The sequence below is a fragment of the Rhinolophus ferrumequinum genome, chromosome 7 (genome assembly GCF_004115265.2).
Source record: "Rhinolophus ferrumequinum isolate MPI-CBG mRhiFer1 chromosome 7, mRhiFer1_v1.p, whole genome shotgun sequence".
NCBI classification, from domain to species: domain Eukaryota; kingdom Metazoa; phylum Chordata; class Mammalia; order Chiroptera; family Rhinolophidae; genus Rhinolophus; species Rhinolophus ferrumequinum.
Window position 1 is genome coordinate 46,191,921 of NC_046290.1, and position 23,663 is coordinate 46,215,583.

The 23,663-nt window shown below is 34.3% G+C and overlaps 1 protein-coding gene across 1 annotated transcript in view; it reads left to right on the forward strand.

Moving 5' to 3' along the window:
• Positions 1-23,663, forward strand: part of FCHO2 (FCH and mu domain containing endocytic adaptor 2) — a 101,959-nt gene that overhangs the window by 46,592 nt on the left and 31,704 nt on the right. Inside the window, exons 9-13 of the mRNA XM_033110524.1 lie at positions 11,543-11,587; positions 13,279-13,351; positions 16,608-16,632; positions 22,051-22,108; positions 22,384-22,559. Of these exons, the coding sequence (XP_032966415.1) occupies positions 11,543-11,587; positions 13,279-13,351; positions 16,608-16,632; positions 22,051-22,108; positions 22,384-22,559 (377 nt within the window). The remainder of the gene's footprint in view (positions 1-11,542; positions 11,588-13,278; positions 13,352-16,607; positions 16,633-22,050; positions 22,109-22,383; positions 22,560-23,663) is intronic.

Below are 23,663 nucleotides of genomic sequence, written 5' to 3' on the forward strand. Positions count from 1 at the left end.
AGAGAGAGAGAGAGAACACACATACACACACACACACACACACACACACACACACACACAGAGAAAATAAGGATGTTGAGATACATAACTATAGAATAGCAAGAAACCCTAAAATTCTTTGGAAAGAGATTAAATTATAAGTGAAGAGCAATTAAGAGAGGTATCAAACAACTGGGGAACAAATAGAATTGTTATAGAGCATTTAGAAGTGTTGATAGAATAAAAGCAAAGATGTATTGGCTGGTTAAAAATGCCTTGGATAAAAATCTGAACAAGATTGATAGATTGTATCATTATCAGTATCCTGTTTGTGACATTATATTATACTTTCAAAAATGTTATCATTGTAGGAAACCAGGCAAAGTGTATGAGATCTCCATGTATTTTTTTTTTTAACAACTGTATGTGAATGTACCTCAGTAAAAATTGCCATTTTCTTATTTGTGGTATAGCACTGTACTTAGCCCTATCGTTTGTAGTCTGCTCTTTACTAGCATCGAGACCTTTAAGCCTTAGTGCCCTCATTTGTAAAGTGGGGATAAGAATAGTACCTGCCTCATGGGGTTGTTAGTAGGTTTATGTGTGATAATGTTACATTTATTGAGTACTTAATAAATGTTATTTTCAAAATTTAATACATACCTGATTGATAGGTAGCCAGTAATGGATATTGTTTCTATAAATTTAAATTTACTGGCCTCAAGATACACTAAGACATGTAGAAAATTCCTGTAGTTAAATGGTAAGAGTTAAGATGGATTCCAAGAATAATGATAACATGGGCTTTCCTAGAATCACTAGGCCCAGAATTAGGTAGCTGTTTCAGGATGACTGTTGACGTTGTGTATATAGGTGACTGAGTTTCAAAAAAAGGTGGTCCTAGAACTAACTTTTTAAAAAGAGGTGTTTGTGTGGGGTGGAGTGGAAGGGATAAATATTACTTCTCTAGTTGACTTGCTGTGGATACAGCTCTCTCATAGACATTTGTTAAGCTTATGGTCACATGAATGAATAAGTCTGCAGTGATAAAATTTTGTGTTTCTCAGAAAAATAATCACAATTTTATATGTGATTGTATGGAATTCATAGACTTGAAGGATTTTGTTTTGTAAAATGAGTTCTAATTTTCAATTGTGTACACATATACTTTGACTGCTGTTAACATTTTATTTCTCCTATTAGGTAAGGGCCCCCTCTGGTGGATGAATTCCTTCCTAAACTGCAAGGTGTGATCAAACAATACTATGGATGTTTAAAAAAAAAAATTATTATAGTAAAAGACACATTGCCATTAATCCCCCTCAAAATACTCATCCTCACTATGAGCACACTTATCCCATCATTCTTGCCACTTGCAGAAGCAGTTCTGGAAGTCCTCTTTCGTGAGTGTCTTTAGTTGCGCTGTCATGGCTGCCTCAGTGTCCTGAATTATTTTGACTTTGGGGAAGAGCCAGAAGTCGCACAGTGCCAGATCCAGTGAATAAGGTGGATGAGGACTCACCATAATGTTTGTATTTGACAGAAATTGCCATACCAGAAGAGATGTGTGACATGGAGTGTTGTTATGATGGAGGATGATTTATGGCACACTTCAAAACACACCTTCTGTCAACCGTGGCTCACACCCAACTGACTGCACCAAACAAGTTGAAACTTGTCACACATTGTTACTAAGGTTCGACACGCTGCTTCCCATATTGAAGATCCCTGCCTTTCCGTTGGATGGCACTCGGCAGCAGCATTCACCATATTTTGTGATCACAATGGAAAGGCTCCATGTCACACATTGCTTCTGGTATTTGGCAATTTCTGTCCAATAAAACATTATAGTGTGTCCTCATCCACCTTATTCGCCATATCTGGCACCGTGCGACTTCTGGCTGTTCCCCAAAGTCAAAATGACCATGAAAAGTAAACGTTTTGAATTGATTCAGGACATCAAGGCAGCCACGACAGTGCAACTAAAGACACTCATGAAAGAGGACTTCCAGAACTGCTTCAGACAGTAGCATGAATAATGGCATAAGTGTGTTCAAAGCAAAGGGGGAATATTTTGAGGGGGATTAATGGCAATGTGTCTTTTACTGTAATAAATTTTTTTTTAATTTAGACATTCATTGTGTTTTCTGATCACACCTCAGTTTAAGTCCTATGGGATACACATTATAAAAAGAGGCCCATTTCTTTAAAAAATTTGTAACACTAAAAGTTAACCTATTTCTCTTATGCTGAATAAAAGACTATTTTTTTAGTCAGTTATCTGTTGAAAGATAACAACCTCTAACTATGTCATTAATTTTCCCATATAAATCAAACACTTTGAGAGCATTAAAATTTTTTTCCTATTCATTGAGATTATTTTATATGTAGTGGCATTTTTGTCATTTCTTTTTTATTAAGATACACTTGATATAATATTAGTTTATAAAGCTTTGATACACGTGTATATTATAAAATGATTTCCAAAATATGTTAATATCCATCCCCACACATACAGTTTTTTTCTTGTGATAAGAACTACTTTCTTAGCAGCTTTCAAATATACAGTACAGTATTGTTAGCTGTAGTCACCATGCTGTGTATTACATCTCCAGGATTTTTTAAATTTACAACTGGAAGTTTGTACATTTTGACCACCTTTACTCATTTGGCCATTCTCCACTCCCCATCTCTGGCAACTACTAATCGGTTCTCTGTATGTATGAGTTAGTTTGTTTTTTAGATTCCTCATATAAGTGAGATCATCCAGTATTTGTCTTTCTCTGACTTACTCCACATAGGATAATGCCTTCAAATTCCATCCATGTTGTCATAAATGGCAGTTTCCTTTTTTATGACTGAATAATATTCCATTGTATATACACATATCACATTCTCTTTATCCATTCATCTGTCGATGGACATCAGTTTGTTTCCCGGTATTGGCTGTTGTAAATAGTGCTGCAATGAAAAGATATCTGGGTAGGTATCTTTTTGAGATAGTGATTTTATTTCTTTCAGATAAATACCCAGAAGTAGAATTGCTGGATCACATGGTAGTTCTATTTTGAATTTTTTGAGGAACCTCCATACTGTTTTTGTCATTACTTTTCAAGTATAGTACTGCCTAGCTCTTCTGGAATTTGAGTCACTGTAAGTGGATGCTTGGAATATCAAAGCACCTGTCTGAAAGGGTCATGAATAAATAGGTGTTTCCAATTTTGAATATCTTTTTATGTTGTAATTACATTATCCTAGTATTTCTACCCATTGTCAAGTATTTTAGTTGCCAAAGGAGATTAAAATCCATATTTTTGAAGTTTACTGTTTTATAGTCATTCTGCTAATTTTACTATATGCTTGCTGTTTATAATTCATAAAAGTTACGCAAGTTTCCATTTATAAGAAACGAGGATAAATAACTTAAAAAGTTGGTAGGCCAGTGTGTAATATGTTTAAACAAAAGATTTTGTTGAAAAGCTTGTCTGTATTTTCATTATATGGTGATACAGTTTTATAGCTTCCATTTGAGAACTTTCAGAGACCATACTTTGTTTAAAAATACAAATAGGAAAAGCCTGAGAAAGTAGGCATAAAATACAGGCAGCCACAAAGGGAAAGGGAAAGATGAGATTACTGTGGTCAGAATGCGTAAGTGAAATTGATTGATTAGATATTTAGGATATTTTACCTGTACATTAGGTGTATTATCTTAAAGTGTAGGGTAAAGTAAATAATTTAAAAAAATAAAATCTAGTGATTGTTTTTCCAAACCCATCAAGGATTTAGAATACTGTCAAACCTATAAATAGATTTGCCTCTTATCACTCCCTTCACCAAAGTTGTTTTTTAAAAACCAGAGAAGCAGAAATTCTTGTGTAGAAAGCAAAATTAAAAATAGCTAAGAAGAGCCAAAGAGCTATATACCACACCCGATATGCTGTGATTACTTGGTTTTTCTATTTAATAGTAAGGGGGAATGGCCAGAGAAAGAGGAAAGAAAGAGCGATTATTCTGGGAGAGGATAATGTAGATAAGCACAAACAGGAGAATAAAAGAGGAGAGCCCTCAAAGAAAAGAAAACAGAAAAGCTTCATTCTGGGCAGGAGTATACCTCCACCTATTGTGTCCTGGCCACCTGGGGCAGAGGTGTAGAACTGTGCCCTGTGGGATGTATGTGCCACTTGACAGTGATTCTCTTTTATATCTTTTAGAGCAGGAGTCAGCAAACTGGGGCCGTAGAGCCACATGTAGCCCTGCTTATTTTTGAGAGGATTACAAGCAAAGAATGGGTTTACATTTTTAATTGATAAGGGGAAAAAATAAAAAAGTAATATTTTGTGATACATGAAAATTACAAAAATTAGATTGGCATGCCAACAAAAGATTTGTTGAACACAGTCACACTTACTTGTTTATGTATTGCCTATGGCTGCTTTCACCTACATACAACAGCAGAGGTCAGTATGTGACAGACCTTCTGGCACACAGAGTCTAAAATATTTATTCCCTGACTCTACCGAAAGCATTTGCCTACGCTTGTGTAATAGAAGACATTTCTTATATAGTATACTAGTAGCAGGTATGTCATAATACATTAGAATTGTGTACCTCATAACAATACGTAGTCTTTTTTCAAAAGCTGATCCTGCTGTTCTTGTTGGGTTCAGAAATTATTTAATCTGACAACCTGCACCAATTACATCTGCAGTCATATCACAGCACAGTAACTGATCCTCATGATAATAATCTTAAATTGTGGAGTGAAGATTAGACTGTTTGGAGCAGGCTTTGTTTAAGGAAAGCTTAGTTTATTGATTTGAATGAAGTACCCGCCATGAAGAATGTTAAATGTAGAAACACTGGCAACAGAATACAAGTAAAAATATAAAGTAAGCTGATTATAATTTTTACGTGTGCATAATAACAAGGACAGAGTTTAGTTCTTTCTGCAGTATGTAAAAGGAGCTAACTCAGGCCAGTTTGAGCTTAAACGGTAATGTACTGGAAAGAAACTGAGGTATCCCAAGAATCCAAAATCAGGAGTATAGCCAGACTGTAGAAGGAAACTCAAACCTGTAGGCACACTAGATACCATTTTTCCTTTATTTGATCTCTGCATTTTTACTGCTTTATTTTTTCTCCTTTGCTTTTCCAGATACATGACATAGGTGACTGCCCAGTAATTTGTAGGTACTTTTACTTGTTTCTTAATTGGTGCTATAGCTCAAAATTAACCCAGGTTTTGTACCCTCAGATTTCTGGGAGAAAGAATCTGATCAAGTAATCTTGGGTCAGGTAATCTTTCTAGTCCAGTGAGCTCTGACTAGGTCATGCAGTATAAACGTGGCTTCTTCATCATGTGTGGAGAAGGGGGAAGTTCCCAGAGAAAAGAGATTGTAGTGAGCTGGGTATAATTGCCCAAGGTTTTATCATAAACACTGAGGGTGAAAACATGACTCAGTGTGTGGGTATGGAGGCAGATTTTGGATGTAGGAGGAGAATATATATCAGTGCAAAGATTCTGTTTGGAGAACTAGATGAAAATTTGGAAGGTTTTGCAGTGACTGAAATTCATGGTTAAAATTCTGTGTTTTTTTTGGGTTTTTTTTTTTTTTTTTTTTTTAAAGGTTTTATTGGGGAAGGGGAACAGGACTTTATTTGGGGAACAGTGTGTACTTCCAGGACTTTTTTTCCAAGTCAAGTTGTTGTCCTTTCAATCTTAGTTGTGGAGGGTGCCATTCAGCTTCAAGTTGTTGTCCTTTCAGTCTTAGTTGTGGAGGGTGCAGCTCAGCTCCAGGTCCAGTTGCCGTTGCTAGTTGCAGGGGGCGCAGCCCACCATCCCTTGCAGGACTCGAGGAATCGAACTGGCAACCTTGTGGTTGAGAGCCCCTGCTCCAACCAACTGAGCCATCCGGGAGGTAGCTCAGCTCAAGGTGCCATGTTCAATCTTAGTTGCAGGGGGCGGAGCCCACCATCCCTTGCAGGACTCGAATTGAACTGGCAACCTTGTGGTTGAGAGCCCACTGGCCCATGTGGGAATCGAACCGGCAGCCTTCAGAGTTAGGAGCATGGAGCTCTAACCGCCTGAGCCATCGGGCCGGCCCCAAAATTCTGTTTTTTTGATATAAGACCATAGTTCCTGACTTTGCCTCATCACTGGTTCTCAAGCCTTGAGTACATATGGGAATCATTCATGGAAATTTTTTCCTTTTTCCTATTCAGTTCTTTTCCTTTTCCCCTGTCCCTCCTTCCCTCCCTTCCTCCCTCCCTCCCTTCCATCCATCCATCCACTGATCCATTCACCCATCCATCCTGGGATAGACAGTACACTGTCCCAAAAATTCTGATTGTATTGGTGTAGGGCAGGTCTTTGGTACCACTATAATTTAAAACTCTTCATCTGCTTCTAACGTGCAGCCATTGTTGAGAACCTGGAGCATTACATCACTGGATTCTTGTTATAAATGTAGAATCTCAAATCCTACTCAAGCCTACTGAATCAGAATCTGCATTTTAATAAGATCCTCAGGCAGTTCGTATGCACAGTAGACTTGGAGAAGCACTGTCTAGACTTATGAATACCTGGCAGTGGTTCCAGGGGTTCCCTAGGACTGTAGTTTCCAGGGGTTCCCTAGGACTGTAGTTTCAAAGTGTAATTCCAAGACACGGGCATCACCTGGGAGTTTGTTTAAAAGGCAGAGATTCCTGAGCACCAACCTAGACCTTCCGAATAGGATGCTCTGGGGGTGGAGCCCAGCAATTTGGGATTGAACAAGCCACCCAGGTGATTCTGATGCATGAAGCATTGCCCTAAGGTTCAACTAGGAGTTGGGATTGATGGAATTTTTGCTACAAGCCCTTTATTAAATACCCTTGAAGTGAGGTCGCGTTGATGTTGGAATTTACTTGTAAATGATTTGGCAAGCAAAAAAGGAAAACCGTATATAGGTACGTGTAGACAGAAAAAGCAAATGCGGCACAGGGTTTGTTATCATCCCTCATATCACTTTAGGAAAATGATACAACCCAGGTTCCAAAAGAGGAAGTAACTAGTCCACGGTAATCATCCCGCATGCTGTGGTAGAACCAGAGCTTGAGCTTCCGTGCCCTTTGCATATCACTACAAGCTAGAGTCGGATGCTTTCCTTTCATGTTAGCTTGCCTGGTTCATCATTCCTGACATGTCGGAATGTGACTGTTGCTTTCCACGGGCCCAGGAGCAAGCTTGAGAATGTGTCATTGATTCTCATTATTGTGAGTCTCATACACACATTTCTCTTCTTTCCCTCCCTGCCTCCCCTCTTTCCACCCCCTTTTATTATCATAATTTTTTTTATTAGACTCAGGGTCTGGGCATGTTTGTATATTTTACTTAGGCTTCTAATTAGAACCCAGTGTTCTATAGTTTTAGTTGGACATATGCAGGAATATGCTTGATTTGGTTAGCCCAGACTTATTTGAGTTTTGAGACCAATTTTTAACTAGACAGAGTTCCAAATTTGCCATTGGTAGCCTAAGATTTAGAATTGAAACAATGGAAACTATTAATTAAATATTTCGCATTTCTTATATTCTACCTTATTCCACAAAATGTTTGTGGTGATTAAAGTTTACTGTTAAATAAGTTGTGTTTCCTCCTGTACCATTTCTTAAAAGTTTTGATCCAAAAGATTTGGATGAATTTTTATTTTATTTTATAAATTTTATTGGGAATATTGGGGGACAGTGTGTTTCTCCAGGGCCCATCAGCTCCAAGTCCAGTCTCCATTTTCATTCTTTAGTTGCAGGGGCACAGCCCACCATCGCATGTGGGAATTGAACTGGCAGCCTTGTTCAGAGCTCGCGCTCTAACCAGCTGAGCCATCTGGCCGTCCCTGGATGAATTCTTTAGGTTGTTGACTTTTTCTTTTCTTTTGATAACAATAATTTATTCCTAACTGATGATTAAAGCATCATATGTAAGAATTGTTTTGCTTTAATACATTGACCTCTTGGAGGTCTGCCTTTAGTTTCTTCTGCCTTTAACTAAACTCATGATGGTATTTTTAGATAATATGTAAAAGAGCATCAGGAGACAGAGCCAAAATCGTCTTATTTGATTTTATACAAACTAAATTGCCCTTGTGGCCCAGCATAAAACCTAAGCACAAAGAGCAGTTACTTATTTTGACAACAGAATTAATTGAGCCTAAAAGAGTTGAAATTCCAGTCGTAGCGAACGATTCTTTCTGACTCCCACTCTGGCTGTGGTACTGTCAAGAAAAGTAACTTGTCTTATGATTAAATAGCAGAATGATGGGCAGTGGACTGCATTTGAGGGAGATGCTGAATAAACTTTCTACTTGTGAAACAGTTCAGAAGTGACATGCTACAAGGGGGGTTAGAATGTGCACTGATATCCAGCTGAGCTGTCAACTGGCAGTGAGCCAGGCACGCAAAGCTCTGCCATGTGAAGCAGCATGTGGAGCATATGCCATTTGAAAAGAAAATCTTTTTCATGCATGATTTAATGGTTTTTTTAAAAGGGTATATTTAGTTTTATTATCCCAGAAACTGTTGGTACTTCAGTCTTTTATAGAAAAGCTTACACGTGGATGATACTCTTTAAAATTTTTAATACGTATTTCACAATTTGAAAGGATTTGGCATCTTGTATTTCAAGTGTCATTTTGAATAGCTTATTTTTATTGGATATTTTCCTATTTCTAATGGATTTTAAGAGAGTGTTTAGAAAAGATAAAGAGAAAAGCAATCAAGGTATGTCTTGTATAGGAAAAAAGGTTTTGTGAGAAAACAATGTAGAATTTTGTTTGCAGGGATTGATTTTTATAGAATTAAGGGATGTCTTTACTATTTTCACATACATTAAAGCATCCAAAAATCTTAAAAAGTATATCATATTTGCTAAGGTGATGCTATAAAAGTTCTATAACGTATTTTTAAATATTTGTAAATAATGCAATTTGTTTGGCATTGGTGTTTTGTTTTTCTCTCTAGAATAAGTCCATACCCTGATTATGAGGAAGATGCTTTTTTTTTTTTTTAATTTTTATTGGGGAGTATTGGGGAACAGTGTGTTTTTCCAGGGCTCATCAGCTCCAAGCCAGGTTGTTGTCCTTCAGTTTAGCTCTGGAGGGCGCAGCTCAGCTCCAAGTCCAATCGTTGTTTTCCATCTAGTTATAGAGGACGCAGTCCACCATCCCATATGGGAAATGAACCGGCAACCTTGTTGAGAGCTCACGCTCTAACCAACTGAGCCATCTGGCTGCTCAGTGGCAGCTCATTGTCTTCAATCTAGTTGTGGAGGACGCAGCTCACTGGCCCATGTGGGAATCGAATCAGCAACCCTATTGCTAAGAGATCACACTCTAATCAACTGAGCCATCCGGCTGCCCCCTCGAGGTTCTATAAATAGTCACTAGGCAAAAATTATGTGCTGTGTTACTGTATAGGATAATTTTTGATTAACCATATTTCTGGTTGTCTTTTTTGTTGTTGTTTATAAACTCAGATTTACTTGACACAGATGGTTATATTCTCTCAAGTTTTATTAGTGAATAGTAAAGCTCATAGTACATAAGCTGTTGATAATTTAGGTAGAGATTTTTCATTCTTTATAATTTTTACTCCAAGTAAAAAGTTGCTAATTATCAGATGCACATATTAAAATTCTTTATTGATTTTTCAGTTCTCATCTCTTTGTCAGCTGTTAACATAGGCCTCTAAAAGACTGTAAGAACAAGCTCATTGTCCTTTCATTTAATGAATTCTTGACTTCTGTATTTCCAAAATGAACTTAAAGTCCTTAAAGTTTTAATTGGGCCATTTTCTGACTTAACTAAGATATATCGTAACAGCCTAGTGTGGAAGGTACTGCTTATTAACTCATCAGGGCCTTAGTTTATCTACTCGTTTTATGACCATTTTATTCTGCTTATCATTAAATGTTAATCTACTCTATTTGAATAGAAACTGCAACTGAAGAGGTAAATCTTAGATTGTGGGCAAGAAGCCCATTTTAACCAATATTTTTAGATGCTCCTACTTGTAGAGAAATCTTTCTTGTTAATCAGTGGTTTTCTTTTGTAATGGAATGATCAGTGAGAGAACTCTGATCATGAATTTGCATATAGTTCGAGTTAAGCTTAATGTCTTAGAAGAAGCAGTAATGAAATCCTTCATTATCCACTCTTTACTTCAGACTCTATTTTTAAATTTCTTGATATAGCAGGTTGTACCATTTACCATTAATAAATTAATAATTATTTCACAACAATGCTGGACCTGTATAAAACAGGACTACGCGTAAAATGATAATTTAATGGAAGGTAATTTTTTAGTTGATATTTTGCTTTGGGGATATTTCAGTAGAAGAGTAATTGATGCTTTTACTACTTTCTTTACTACCTAAATAATTTGACATCTTACATATATGAAGTATACCATATTTTGTGGCATTTAAGGCTAATCTCAGCAGACCTGTCAAGGTTATTTTAATTGTTTTCTGATTTCTATTTTATCATTTTCTCCCTCTCTACAATCTATCCCTCATATAAGTGCTAAATTAATTTTCCTGTAAGACCACTTTGCGGGGGTGTGTGTGTGTGTGTGTGTATGTGTGTATCACCTTCTCACATGAAAACTCTTCCCATTGCCTGCAAACTGTAGATCATATTCCTTGTTCTGCTATATAGTTAGAGAGATCTGGGTTGTAATCCCAGCATCACCACTTAGCTAGTATGTAATGAATTAATTTGTTCAGCGGATATACATGGAAGACCTATTATTTGCCGGTTCACAGTGGTCAGATAAGAGCCCACGCTTACATTCTAGTAGCATTTACAATCTTGGTCATCTTGTCCTTCCCATGAGCACAACCAAGGATTCAGCAGTTGCCTCTTATTATTTTTTTGTTTTGCTTGAAAAAATTTGCTTGTTTTCTCTAAACTATACTGCACACTCCTTGAAGGCAGAATCTATATGTTAGATCTCTGCCTACAGTTCTGTAGTATCATATATAAAAGGTTTTTAGTAAATTGTGACTATACTAGAGTAGTCTCAAATTTTTTCACTGTTATTACTGATATTTTAATTAGCAGTATCAGATAACACTGGAACACATTTCAGAACATTTATAAGGATATGCAATTGACCCTTGACCAGAGTGGGGGTTGGCGACGCTGACCCCCACACAGTCAAAAATCTCCATTTGACTTTTGACTTTCCCAAGCTTAACTTGTCCCTCAGTATCCGAGGGCGATTGGTTCCAGGACCTACCTACCCCACCGCCCCCAGGGATGGTCCAAAATCCACGGATGCTCAAGTCACCCATATAAAATGACGTAGATCAATGCATACATTCAGCCCTCAGCACCCATGAACTCCCAGCTGTGGATCAAAAATAGTACAGGTATTTATTGAAAAAAATAACGCATATTAGTGGACCTGTACAATTCAAACCTGTGTTGTTTTAGGGTCAAATTTATTGTAAATGGGATCTGATCTGATTGTTTTCTACCAGAAAACATGTTTGTGTTTTTGTTTGTTTGTTTGTTTTTAGGCCTCATTGAATTTGAAGAATGTGACCCTGCTAGTGCAGTTGAAGGTAAGTTGACTTGTACTGTGTGGCAACTAGCTAATATCTTCTGTTTATTGAACAAATAAAGAGGGCATGCTATCCGTTGATGTCAGCATGTCTATGGAATGACATAAAAAATTTGAATGTGGTTTGAAGGCCTGCAGCTACCAATTTTTACTTAATAAATAAACAGTAAGTTAGCCCAAAGGATTATTAGTGTATTAGAATATGTATCTTAAAAGATTAAATATAACATGTATTTGTTATCAAATATGCATTGAAACTATTGTCTCCATTGACATCCATCTTTAAACATTCTAATGTTATAAATATGAAACTCATCACAGCACATTAATGTGTAGTTCTTATTCTATAGTAGGTAACATTTTAGTAACTAATGAGGCTATGCATTCATGTTAATATTACCATCATTCAAAATGGCTGATTTGACTTGAAGAAAGGGTCCACACCCTTTCAATTTAAATTGATCTTTTCCATAGTATGAAACCCAAGAAATGCCTGCTATTTTTGTCATGTTTTGTATATCTCACTTTGTGAGTTACTAGAAATAACTTGAAAACAAATTTCTATTTTTTTCTAAGACGTGTAAAAATTTGGAGAAATGGTTTGTTGTCATGAGTAAGGTTATTATTGGAGCAGTCAGGAGCTCTGGGGCCCAGATTTCTTACAGTTACTAGCTACTTGACTGAGAGCAATAATGATTTAAACTCTATTTCAACGTTCTTTATTGTAAAATGTAGATAATAAATAATACCTACTCTGTGAAAATAAAAAGGTATTTGATTTTTTAAATATTATAACATAATATGCAAATACATAGTTGAGGGAGTTTGTTTTGCATGAAAGCAAATACATTTTCCTAAGACACGTGGATTCTAATCCTAGCTGTAGTGTTCACTAGTTGTATAACACTAACTTAAAACAAAAACAAAAAATGATTTTGAGTTTCCTGATCTGTAAGATGAGAAGTTAGCTTAGGTATGCTCTAGTTCTCAAAGAGTGAATAGCTAGGCTTTAAGTGCTAAATTCCATCAACAATTAATAGCATGACTGATTTTTAAAAAATAATATGTCATGCAAGAAAAGGAGGGAGAACTGCCATATTAGGTAAAACAAAGATGGTATTTGTTCCTCAGTTATGGGAGGATCCACTTACAACGTTTATATTAGAGATAACACATGGACAAAAGAATGCCATATAAGTTTTCATGTTGTACTATTAATGGATATATTGTGTCAGCTTTTTGATCTGTTGTGTCAGCTGTTTATTTGAAATAACACATTAACATTTTGTGACCCTCTAAACAGGAAACATGATTTGACCTTTATTTATAACAAAATATAATATAGTGAATAATGTTCTTTCTTTGAAGTTTAAGATATCTGCAAATGCTTATTTTGCCTGCGGTGACTTGGGGGAGATTTAGGAGAAGAAAAGAGAATTTCATTGGTTGAGTGAATGTTTTATAATCTTTTGGTGAATAATAGGCTATATTAGATTAACATAAGAAAAGTCTACACGGACTATAATTCTAATTTAAATAATAGGGTCTAGCAATAGATACTTTTATTTCTTTCATCCAAATTTAGTATCAACAGCTATGAGCAAATTGTGTCAAGATACAAGATATATTCATAAGTTTAATATATTTAACAAGAACAATTATGTTTTTGTAACAGTATACATTTATTTTAAGGTATAAAACCAAGGAAAAGAAAGACTTTTGGTTTGCCAGGAATAATTAAAAAGGAAAAGGATGCAGAATCTGTGTAAGTATATTAAATATTGTCAAAATCCTTTCTTTTGTTATAAATAATTCAGACTTGTTTTGAATTTAAAAAGGAAAAGTTCTTTTGAAAATAACTCACACAAACTTTTCTAAATTTCATTTGCCGGGTCTTCTGGTTTTAGTTAAAAGCATTAACTTTTCTTATTTTAAAATTTCGATACAAAAGCTTTAGTGTCTTCAAGTTGAAACTTTAAAGATACTCTTATTTTATAAAATGATACGCGCATATTTTGAAAAATTAAAACTGCAGAGAAAACTGAAAATTCTTCTAAGTCTTAATGCCTAAGGAAAAACCCATAGTCAACAATTTGATGAAGATCCTTCTAGACAACTTTAAGCATACAGGCATATAGCAATATATGTACAGATGCTACTTGACTTATGATGGGGTTATATCCTGATAAACCCATTGTAAGATGAAAATAACGTAAGTCAAAAATGCTTTTAATATACCTAACCTACCAAACATCATAGCTTAGCCTAGCCTACCTTAAACGTGCTCAGAAAACAATAGGCAAAACACAGTCAACACAGTACAGACAGTCCCCAACTGAACAATGGTTCAACTTAATGATTTTTCAACTTTGCGATGATGTGAAAGCAGTACACATTCAGTACAAAACATACTTGGAATTTTGAATTTTGATCGTTTCCCAGGCTATTGATGTATATAATACGATACTCTTGTGATGTGGCAGCCCAGCTCCAGCCCCCCGTCAGCCACGCTATCATGAGAGTGAACAAGCAGTACTCTGCAATGTACTGTATTGCCAGCGTTCTTGGATATTGTGTTTTATGGTTCTGCATCCCAGCATGTCTACAAAACACCCATCTGTATCTCCTGCTTTTGATAAGAAGAGAAAGGCAATTACTCATGAGATGAAACTCAAGATAATTGCCCATCTGTTGGCTAATGTATTCCGAGCACATTTAGGTAGGCTAAGCTAAACTAGGTTAGGTGTATTAAAGGTTAGGTAGGTTAGGTGTATTAAATACATTTTCAACTTACAGTATTTTCAATTTACGGTGGATGTATTGGGACATAACTCCACTGTGAATCAAGGAGCATCTATCTGTACACTGTAGAGTATCAGTTGAAGAGTATTTTAAGTCGAACCATTGTAAGTCGGGAACCATCCGTACACATAAGTGGAAAATGTTAAATGTGGGAGAAAAAAAGCCCTAACATGTTTTCAGCATCTATACTAGTCATCATTTTTAGATGGAGAATGGAGTATAAATTCTATTTACCTTTTTTTTGAAAATAAGAAATTAGTATGTAAAGAATATATAATTAATATACAAGAAATTCAACTAGTATTGGCTAAGTGAGGTTTTCTACCTTGACTAAACATTAGAACTACCTGGGAAGTTAAATATATCTATGCCAGGCCCCATCTCAGAGCAATTAAACCAAATTCTTGGGTGTGAGGCCCCAGCATAGTTTTTGTTTTGTTTTAAGCAGCCTAGTGATTCATAATATACATCTGTGCTTGAGAAGCATTGAGCTATAATTAAAAAGACAAACTGGAATTAAAGAAGTCTTTCTGTAATTACTCAACCCATTTAAACTGAAGAGACACTAATTAAAAGTCTTAAGTGATTTGTTGACTCAGTAACATTGGCTGAAAATTTGTTTAAAATCCTTAATTCTCTAATATATTCAGACCTCTCAAGAGATTTACTATTTTGATGGGCATTTATATTTGCGATACAAGAGAACAGTTTGTGCTGTGAGTGTTCTTGCTTCCTATCTAGTTATATTTTTATCGCCTGAAGTTCTCAGAATTTCTGCAATTCTAAATGTCTGTTTCTTCAGCCCAAGTGGTATTTGGTTAACAAGACCAATTGGAAAGTGATTCATATCTGTAGTTACCATCTCTTCTGCAAATGTCCTTTTTTGAGCATTTATGAAAGGGGTATTTTGCTATGGAATGGAACCTAATCTCTTTTTAACAGTGGAAATACATTTTGACATCTAAACAATTGATTTGTAAGTAAATTTTTAAAATGCAGCCAATTCATCTGTTAGTGACTATATTATAGAAAGTAATGGCCATAGATTAAAATATTTTTATAATATGTGTTTTTCACAGCTGTTCATTCAGTAAGGTTATAATATTTTTGTATATTCTGTGTTTTAAAAATAATTTTTCGTGAGTCATTTCCCAATATGTTCATTAGGCTACTTGGGTATTGGAGTATTTTTTTACTGATGAGAATCCTAGGGCAGAAAATTTTTCTTAAACCACTATACTGTGATTGCCTTCTTTCAACACTTCCTGGCAGAAAAAATGTTAGAATTCACTTTGCTTGAAATGCTGGAGGCTCTTGGCAAACTTCTTGTAGCCTGAAGGCTTTTGAAATGCCAGCGGTTATGGAAGAGCTTGCTCTTCCTGGGGCTTCATCTGCAGTTCTCTGTAGAGCCCACTGTGAAGGCATACAGATAAGTGCTTTACCTCCAAAATTGGCGAGTTCTGGCTTAAAGCCAGAGAGTAAACCTTTATACTTGCTTTTACATTTAAACTGTATCTTCTAAAAAAGGTAGAAAGTATTAATAGAAATGTTCTAACATCTTAATTGATTTGATTCTATAGAGGGATTGAATATATTATTACACTGCCTTTTCTGGAACATTTCCTCAGAGTATGCATAGGTTTTCCTTATATACCAATAAGGAAGCTCTTTTTCAAAATTTGTAATTTTAAGTGACTTTTAAGTGGTTATAAAGACGTGGGGTTTGCATTTACCCTGTCTCTTTGTGCTTCTATTTGGATTAATAGAGTAGTCATCTCCTTTTTTTCATCTTTTCAGTCAATTCCATCCTATCTTCCTATAAGAAAATTCTTCAATTTGTAGATTTTTCTGGTTTGTGCTTAGTCTTTGGGTAGATAGAGATTCTTCTCCCTGAAGAATTGAAAGCCACTAGAAATTTTTATAGGACTGACAGCTTCCTTGATAATGATTCATGTATATATTCATGGAAATGAAGTACTTTTGAAAGTAGTTTTAAAAATACTTGTGTTTTATTTTATCATGCATTATGGCTATAGGAATGCCTTCTTTTGAATTTTAAAACTATTTGGTATATTTTAATGTTTATGATATGATTTCTCAAAATATTTTTGTAGAGTTTAAATTTAGGCTTAAATACCAAGGTAAACACTTTCAATATAGTATTATTGTCAGATAGTTCTAATAGTTGAATATTTCTAATATTTTGTTTGTTTTAATAGGGAATGCCCTGATGCAGATTCACTTGTAAGTACATTTTACTTTGATACAAACAATTTAAATTAGCTGTTTTCATTAGGAAATTCCCAACATATTTGCGTTGTTTACAAATTTCTCCAAGAAAAATACTAACCATTTTATTGTAAATTCACTCTTAAAATTATTTTACAGATGCTTTTTGGCTTTATATTATCAGATGCTTTCCTATTAAATAGAAAGTATTTCTAATTACCTTTGAAAAGTGGACATTTAACTTAAAATTGGAGTGGTGCCATAGCATATTGCTTTTTTTTGGGAAATATGTCAGCTCTCAAATCTTCATACTGTATTTTAAAATGGGTACCCTTATTAATTATTCATAGATCTATTAAAATAGTACCTTATCTGTTTATTTAAGTTTTAAGAGATTGTCATTTTAGAAAAACAACAACCATGGTTAGTACCTTTCTGTGCTTTTTGTTTTAAAGAAATTTTTTTTATATTTAAAATTATTTATATAATATTTTATATTTAAATATATTTATGGCATAATTAAAGAAGACATCAATGGAGCTCCTGTGGTTACAGTGGAGAGTAAATTTACCAAATGGTGTAAGTAATATGAAGACAAACAAATTTTTCATATTGCTCATTAAACACTGGTCAAGTTGGTAAGTGTAGTAGAGTCAGGCTATCCATCTCCTGTGTTTATAGTTCTTGCTTATATACCTGTTGTTTCTTTTGGCCCCAAAACATTTTGATCTTTTACAGCACAATGGTGTACCAAAGAACTAGACATTTTATGAAACTTTGTGTTTTATATTACTTAAGATAAAACTAGTACTTTGTTTCATATTTCAGCTTTAAAATAAGAAAACTTAACGATTTTTAAATGATTTTTAAAGTAAATTTTTAGTGAAAATAATGGAATAGACTTCTTATGAGCCCTAAGAATCATCAGCGTGTTTTTGGAGTTAGAACATTTAACCTTAACATTTGCCAGTTTTTGTACCCTTGGTTTACTGATTAACGAAAAAACAGATGTATTTGGCATTTACTTTTAGTACTCATCCATTTTTTTTTCTGAATTAATTATAGCATTTATTTGATAATTGCAACATTGTATAAAGTCATTTAATACTTCACATTTTATTTTATATACACTCCCTTAAATAAAACATTTCTAATTCTCTCAGCTCATTTATACTATACTATAATGATCAATATTAACCAGTTTTAAACTTTAGTCAGTACTTACCTGAAATTAGGAAAGGGCTTTTAAAGAAGACAGAAAATTCTTATGCCATATGAGAAGTGATTGATAAATTTGACTATGTAGAAACAAAAAACTTATAAAATTAGAAAAAATATACCATAGAAGTATTTGAATAACTAAATGGGCAGAGAGTATTTGCAAAACATGTAACAAGGGGCAAATTACTTTCCATTGTAAAGTTTTTACACAAATCAGTGTAAAAGGTAAGCTAGCATCCCAGTAGAAAAAGAGCATAAAAATAAAAATAGGCAATTCTCATAAAAAGAAATAAAAGTGGTGAATACCTTCAAAAAATATTCAAAATGGTAATCTCGTTCTGATGCAAAATAGAATGAAATTACCATGTTCACCTGTCATACTGGCCAAAGGTTTAATACACTCATACTGTTAGTAGGAATGTAAATTGGTACAATTTGTTTTGTGGATAGTTTGACAGTATCTATCTCCCCATAAGAAATGCAAGTTCTTTTTGACCCTACAATCCTGCTGCTAGGGTTTTACCGTTAAGGGTATCCTTACAAACTTACATGCAGTTCATCAAGATATACGCATATATATAGAGAGAGAGTGGGAGGGAGAGAGAAGTAGAGATATATGTTTATTTCAACGTATTTATATTAGGAAAAAACTGGCAAAACTAAAGCATCCATTAAAATGGGATTGGTTCAATAAATTATTAAGCATTCACTTGATGAAGTAACAGTCAGATGTTGTATAGAGTTACATTGCTCTGTGTCTGCTGACATGGAAAGAGCTTTCTAAATATGAAAGCAAGTATGATCTTATAAATAATTGCTGTTTTAAAAATATGAATGTGTGGGTACAGTTATCCCTTTCCCCATCTATGGTCTCTCTTTCTGCAGTTTCAATTACCTGCGTTCAACTGTGGTCAGAAAATAATGGAAAATTCCAGAAATAAACAATTCATAAGTTTTAAATTGCATGCCATTCTGAGTAGCATGATGAAATCTCGTGCTGTCCTGCTCCTTCCCACCCAGGATGTGAACCATCCCTTTGTCCAGCACATCCACGCTGTGTATGCTGCCCCGTCCCTTAGTCCTTAGCAGCCATCTTGGTTATCAGTTTGACTGTAGCGGTAAACCAGTGCTTGTGTTTAAGTAACCTTATTTTAATTAATAATGCCACATTCACATAACTTTTACTGCAGTATAATGTTATAATTGTTCTATTTTATTATACTTATTATTGTTAATCTCTTACTGTGCTTAATTTATAAATTAAACTTTATCATAGGTATATATGTATAGGAAAAAACATATATGTAGTGTTTGCTACTATGTTATTTCAGGCATCCACTGGGGTTTTGGAATATATCTACCTAGGGTAAAGAAGGACTGCCTGTATTTGTACTCTCTTTTTAAAAAAGAATGAGTTACACGACACTTAATTGGGGTTACCTTTGGAGAGAAGGGTTGCAGTGGTGGTCAGCGGGGAAAGGAGGCTTTCATTTTTTGTTGTTTCATTTGTGGCTAGCCTCACTAATTACTTACAAAAAATCAATAGGCCACTTTAGTAGGGAAACTGTTCGTTTTGGGTTTCTTTTTTAAAAGGTCTAGATAAATAAAAAAATGGTTTTGAAGTACTGCATCTTTTGAAAGTTGACCAAGGAAGTTCTTTTCTTTTGGTTTTGGCCAGCTTCCCCATTCCAAACAGAGAGATTGAAAAATATTCCATTGGCTTGGGATCCCTATCGCAATATACATTTTTTAAACCACTGCCACTATCCACCAAAACTGCTTCTAAGATTGGTGGGTGAAGTTAACTACTCTTTTTCGTCTTCACACTGCTTTTGACTCAGTGCTTTGCTCCAGCAGTGTGGGTCCTAATATAGAAATTATGGGTTGAAGGGACCAAGGAGTAAACAGGTAATGTGTTAGTATTTATTAATAACAAGTTTCTATGAATAGTTCTAGCGTTAAAAACCTAGTACACTGAGAATCACTGCTTTTTTTTTTTTAACTTTTTATTTTGAAAGAGTTATCAATTTACAGAAAGTTGTGAGGCTAGTAGTACAAAGCAGTCCTGTGTACCTTTCACCCCATTTCTGCCGATGGAGATCTGGAGATCACAACCAGGATATTGACTCTGACACAGTCAAATCAGAGCATTTCTGTTACCACAGCATCTTTTATGTTGCTTGGTCTTTTACAGCCACTTCCCTTCCATCCCTACCTTCTTAACCTCTGGCAACCACTATAGCTTTTCTCCATTTTTATAATTTTGTCATTTCAAGAATGTTATCTAAGTGGAATTACAACATATGTACCTTTTGAGATTGGCTTTTTTACTCAACACAGTTCGCTGGAGATTCATCCAGGTTGTTACGTATTTGAATAGTTCATTCCTTTTTGTTGCTGAATAGTATTCTGTGGTATAGATATACTAAAGTTTGTTTAACCATTCACCTATTGTAGGACATTTAGTTGTTTCCAGTTTTGGGCTATTAGAAATAAGTTTCTTTGAACAGTCATGTACAGGTTTCTGTGTGGATATAATGTCCCTCTCTGACCCTGGTAATTTTCTTTCTGAAGTCTGTTGTACTTAATAGTAAGGCAGTCAACTGTACCTTTTTATTTTTCTTAATGTTTGCATGGTACATTTTCCCATCCTTTTACTTTTGATCTACCTATGTCATTATATTTGAAGTGAGTTTCTTGTAGATAGCATATAGTTATGTTTTTTTAATCCATTCTGCCAATCTCTGTCTTTTGTTATATTTAGACCATGTATATTTAATCTAATTATTGGCATGTCAGGACTTAAGCCTGCCATTTTATTTTTTGTTTTCTGTTTGTTCATTTTCATTTTCTCTTTTTTCCTGCTTTGTAGTGTTGTTTTTTTCCCCATAAAGATAAGCTGATATCTATGGGGGTTTTTTATTTTTCCTTCTTACTTAAAATGTACTATATATATTCTTTTGTACTTTTTTTAGTTAGTATTTCTTGGATGTCACTTCATATCTGTTCATAGAAACCTTTCTCTTTTTTTTTTAATAGCTGCCTAGTACTTTGTTTTATGTATGTACCATATTTTATTCAACTGTGCTTGGATAGTTAGGTGCTTTCCAATAATTTTGAGTTAAAGATAATCTTTGATGAATTCCTTTGTCGTATATATATTTTTAAATTGTTGGGGGTGTGTCTTTGGGATAAATTCCTTGAAATGGAATTCCTGGGTGGAACAGTGAACACATACATATTTTTGTTAGATATTGTTCAATTTCTCTCTGTAGGGATTATACTATGTTAAGTCCTCACTTAATCTCACCGATAGGTTCTGCAACTTTAAGTGAAACTACAGAGGGTGCCAAAAATATGTATACACATTTTAAGAAAGGAAAAAACAGCATTAAAATTGTAATACTCAATATATACATACCGATAACAAAAGATGAATACAAGTCATGTGTATACATTTTTTTGGCATCCCCAGTATATAAAGAAACCAGTTTTACCATAGGCTAATTGATATAAACAGGAGTTAAGTTTCTGCAGCATCTCATCAGTGTTAAAACAAAAACAACCTTATTTAAAGACCTACAGTGTTTTGTATTTATGCCAGCAAGTATAAAAGTACATTTCCCCACAGCTTTTCTAGCAGAGGGTATCTTTTGAATTTTTGCCAGTCTCATGAATAAGACGTAGTAGTATTTTAATGTAGTTTTAATTTTTTTTGGTAGCCTTTTATTTTTATTTTCTGTTCTATATTTTTGATATATATTTCCATTAACTTAAGCTGTCAGTCCTCTGATTTCATTGCCTCCCTTCCCTAAACACACACATTCTTGTGCTTTTATTTCTTTACTTGAAAATCTGGGTGAAAGTTTAGTTATCCACAGAACTGCTGTCATTTCTACCTGAACACTTGTTCTTTGCCTTTAAGTGTTTCTCCTGTTTCATTTTGCACTGCTTTTCTATTTCAGACATCTGAAACATGGAGTGTGATTTGAAGTGAATTAATTAAAAGATGTGGATTAAACACATCTAATTCATGAAGTGAATTAATTAAAAGATGTAATTTCCCCACAGTATTATAATTTTATTAACCTGTTGATAGTTGATAAATGATACAGCCCCTCAGTAATAGTCCAATCTATTTTGTTAATCTCTAATATTTTTTGTAGTTGGAGCCATCATTTCAGTAAAGTTTTTTTCTTCTTCTTCCCATAGAACATTCCTGATGTAGATGAAGAAGGCTATAGTATAAAACCAGAAGCAAATCAGAATGATATCCTTTTATCATCTGGATATTCTTATGGGTTATGTTGGCATATAAGTAGACAGTTAAAACACAGTAATCTATTTAATAAACAGTCTTCAAATTTGTAATTATAATAAAATATGACTCCATATTCATTTGGCATGCTTTTATTAATAAAAGTTGTTACATTTCTGATAAAGCAATATTATCTCTTAAAGGTTTTTGTTCTTTTTTATAAATGTGTGAAAAACTTGTTATGCATTCAAATATTTTAAAAACTAAATTTTTTAACTGATACTCACATACCAAAGAGAACCATTTCTACTCATCTAGTGATTCTGATTCTGAAGATGAAGAACCAAAGAAGTATCGGATAGAAATCAAACCTATGCATCCAAATAACTCACATCACACAATGGCTTCCTTGGATGAATTAAAAGTATCTATAGGAAATATAACGCTGTCCCCAGCAATATCTGTAAGTAATGAAATGAGCAAGTTCGTACTCCTTACGTAGGCGTCTTCATTTTTTCTTAAAACCTCATCTACCTGCCTCTGGCTAATTTTAGGAATAATAAAAATTAAAACATCACTTAACAGTAGTTAAGCATGTTGTATGAGGAAATATTTATAATTTTTTCTTTTTATTCAGCTTTATTGAGGTATATAGTTTATAGCTTTTATATAGGCAAATGAACTTGTGAGTGTGGCTTAGTTTTGCTTTTTTTTGAAAGTATTTTACAAAGGAACCAAAAAGTAGAAAATCCACTGTTTTCACCAGTTGCTGTATTTCTCAGGCAGAATTTGGTGAACTGGCAGTATTAATCTTTTCCTTATCTTATTTTAAAGTTTTTGTTCATGTTTTGTGAACTATATGTAAAAAAGGAATTCCTTAAAGATTAAATTATATCTTTGCATTTTTTTGGTCTCTATAACATTTGTTTTTCTATACTTTTCATAGAAGGAAATGCAAAGATAAGAATTCTTAGTGATAGTGATAAATTCCTTAGTTCTAAAATACCATACTTAGTTGCTTTTGAGGGAGGAAAAAAATCATAATACATCTTTCCGTTGATGTCACATTCTAAATTCAAAAGTGTTGGGGCAACTGGATGGCTCAGATAGAGTGCGAGCTCTGAACAACAGGGTTGCTGGTTCGATTCCCACATGGGCCAGTGAGCTGCGCCCTCCACAACTAGCTTGGACAACGACTTAGAGCTGATGGGCCCTGGAGAAACACACTGTTCCCCAATATTCCCCAATTAAAAAAAAAAAAGTTAAACTATGGGGTAAAAAGCATGTCTTAGAATGACATTTAGTATATATGTACCATCATAATTGATATTAAAACTGTTCCCTTTGATAATGGAGAATAAAAGTTCTTACAATTATTATTATTACTTAATTATATATTTTAAATAGTCTGTATGTATTTGTTTGGATAAAAGTTTTTTCCTAGTCATGCACTTTTAGAATTTAATTTTAGAAGTATTTTTCCACCATAAAGATAGATTTTTGAGTTTGAGGTTTTATTCTACCATTACTAGTTAGCATTAAGACTAATGTCAAGATTAAATTATGG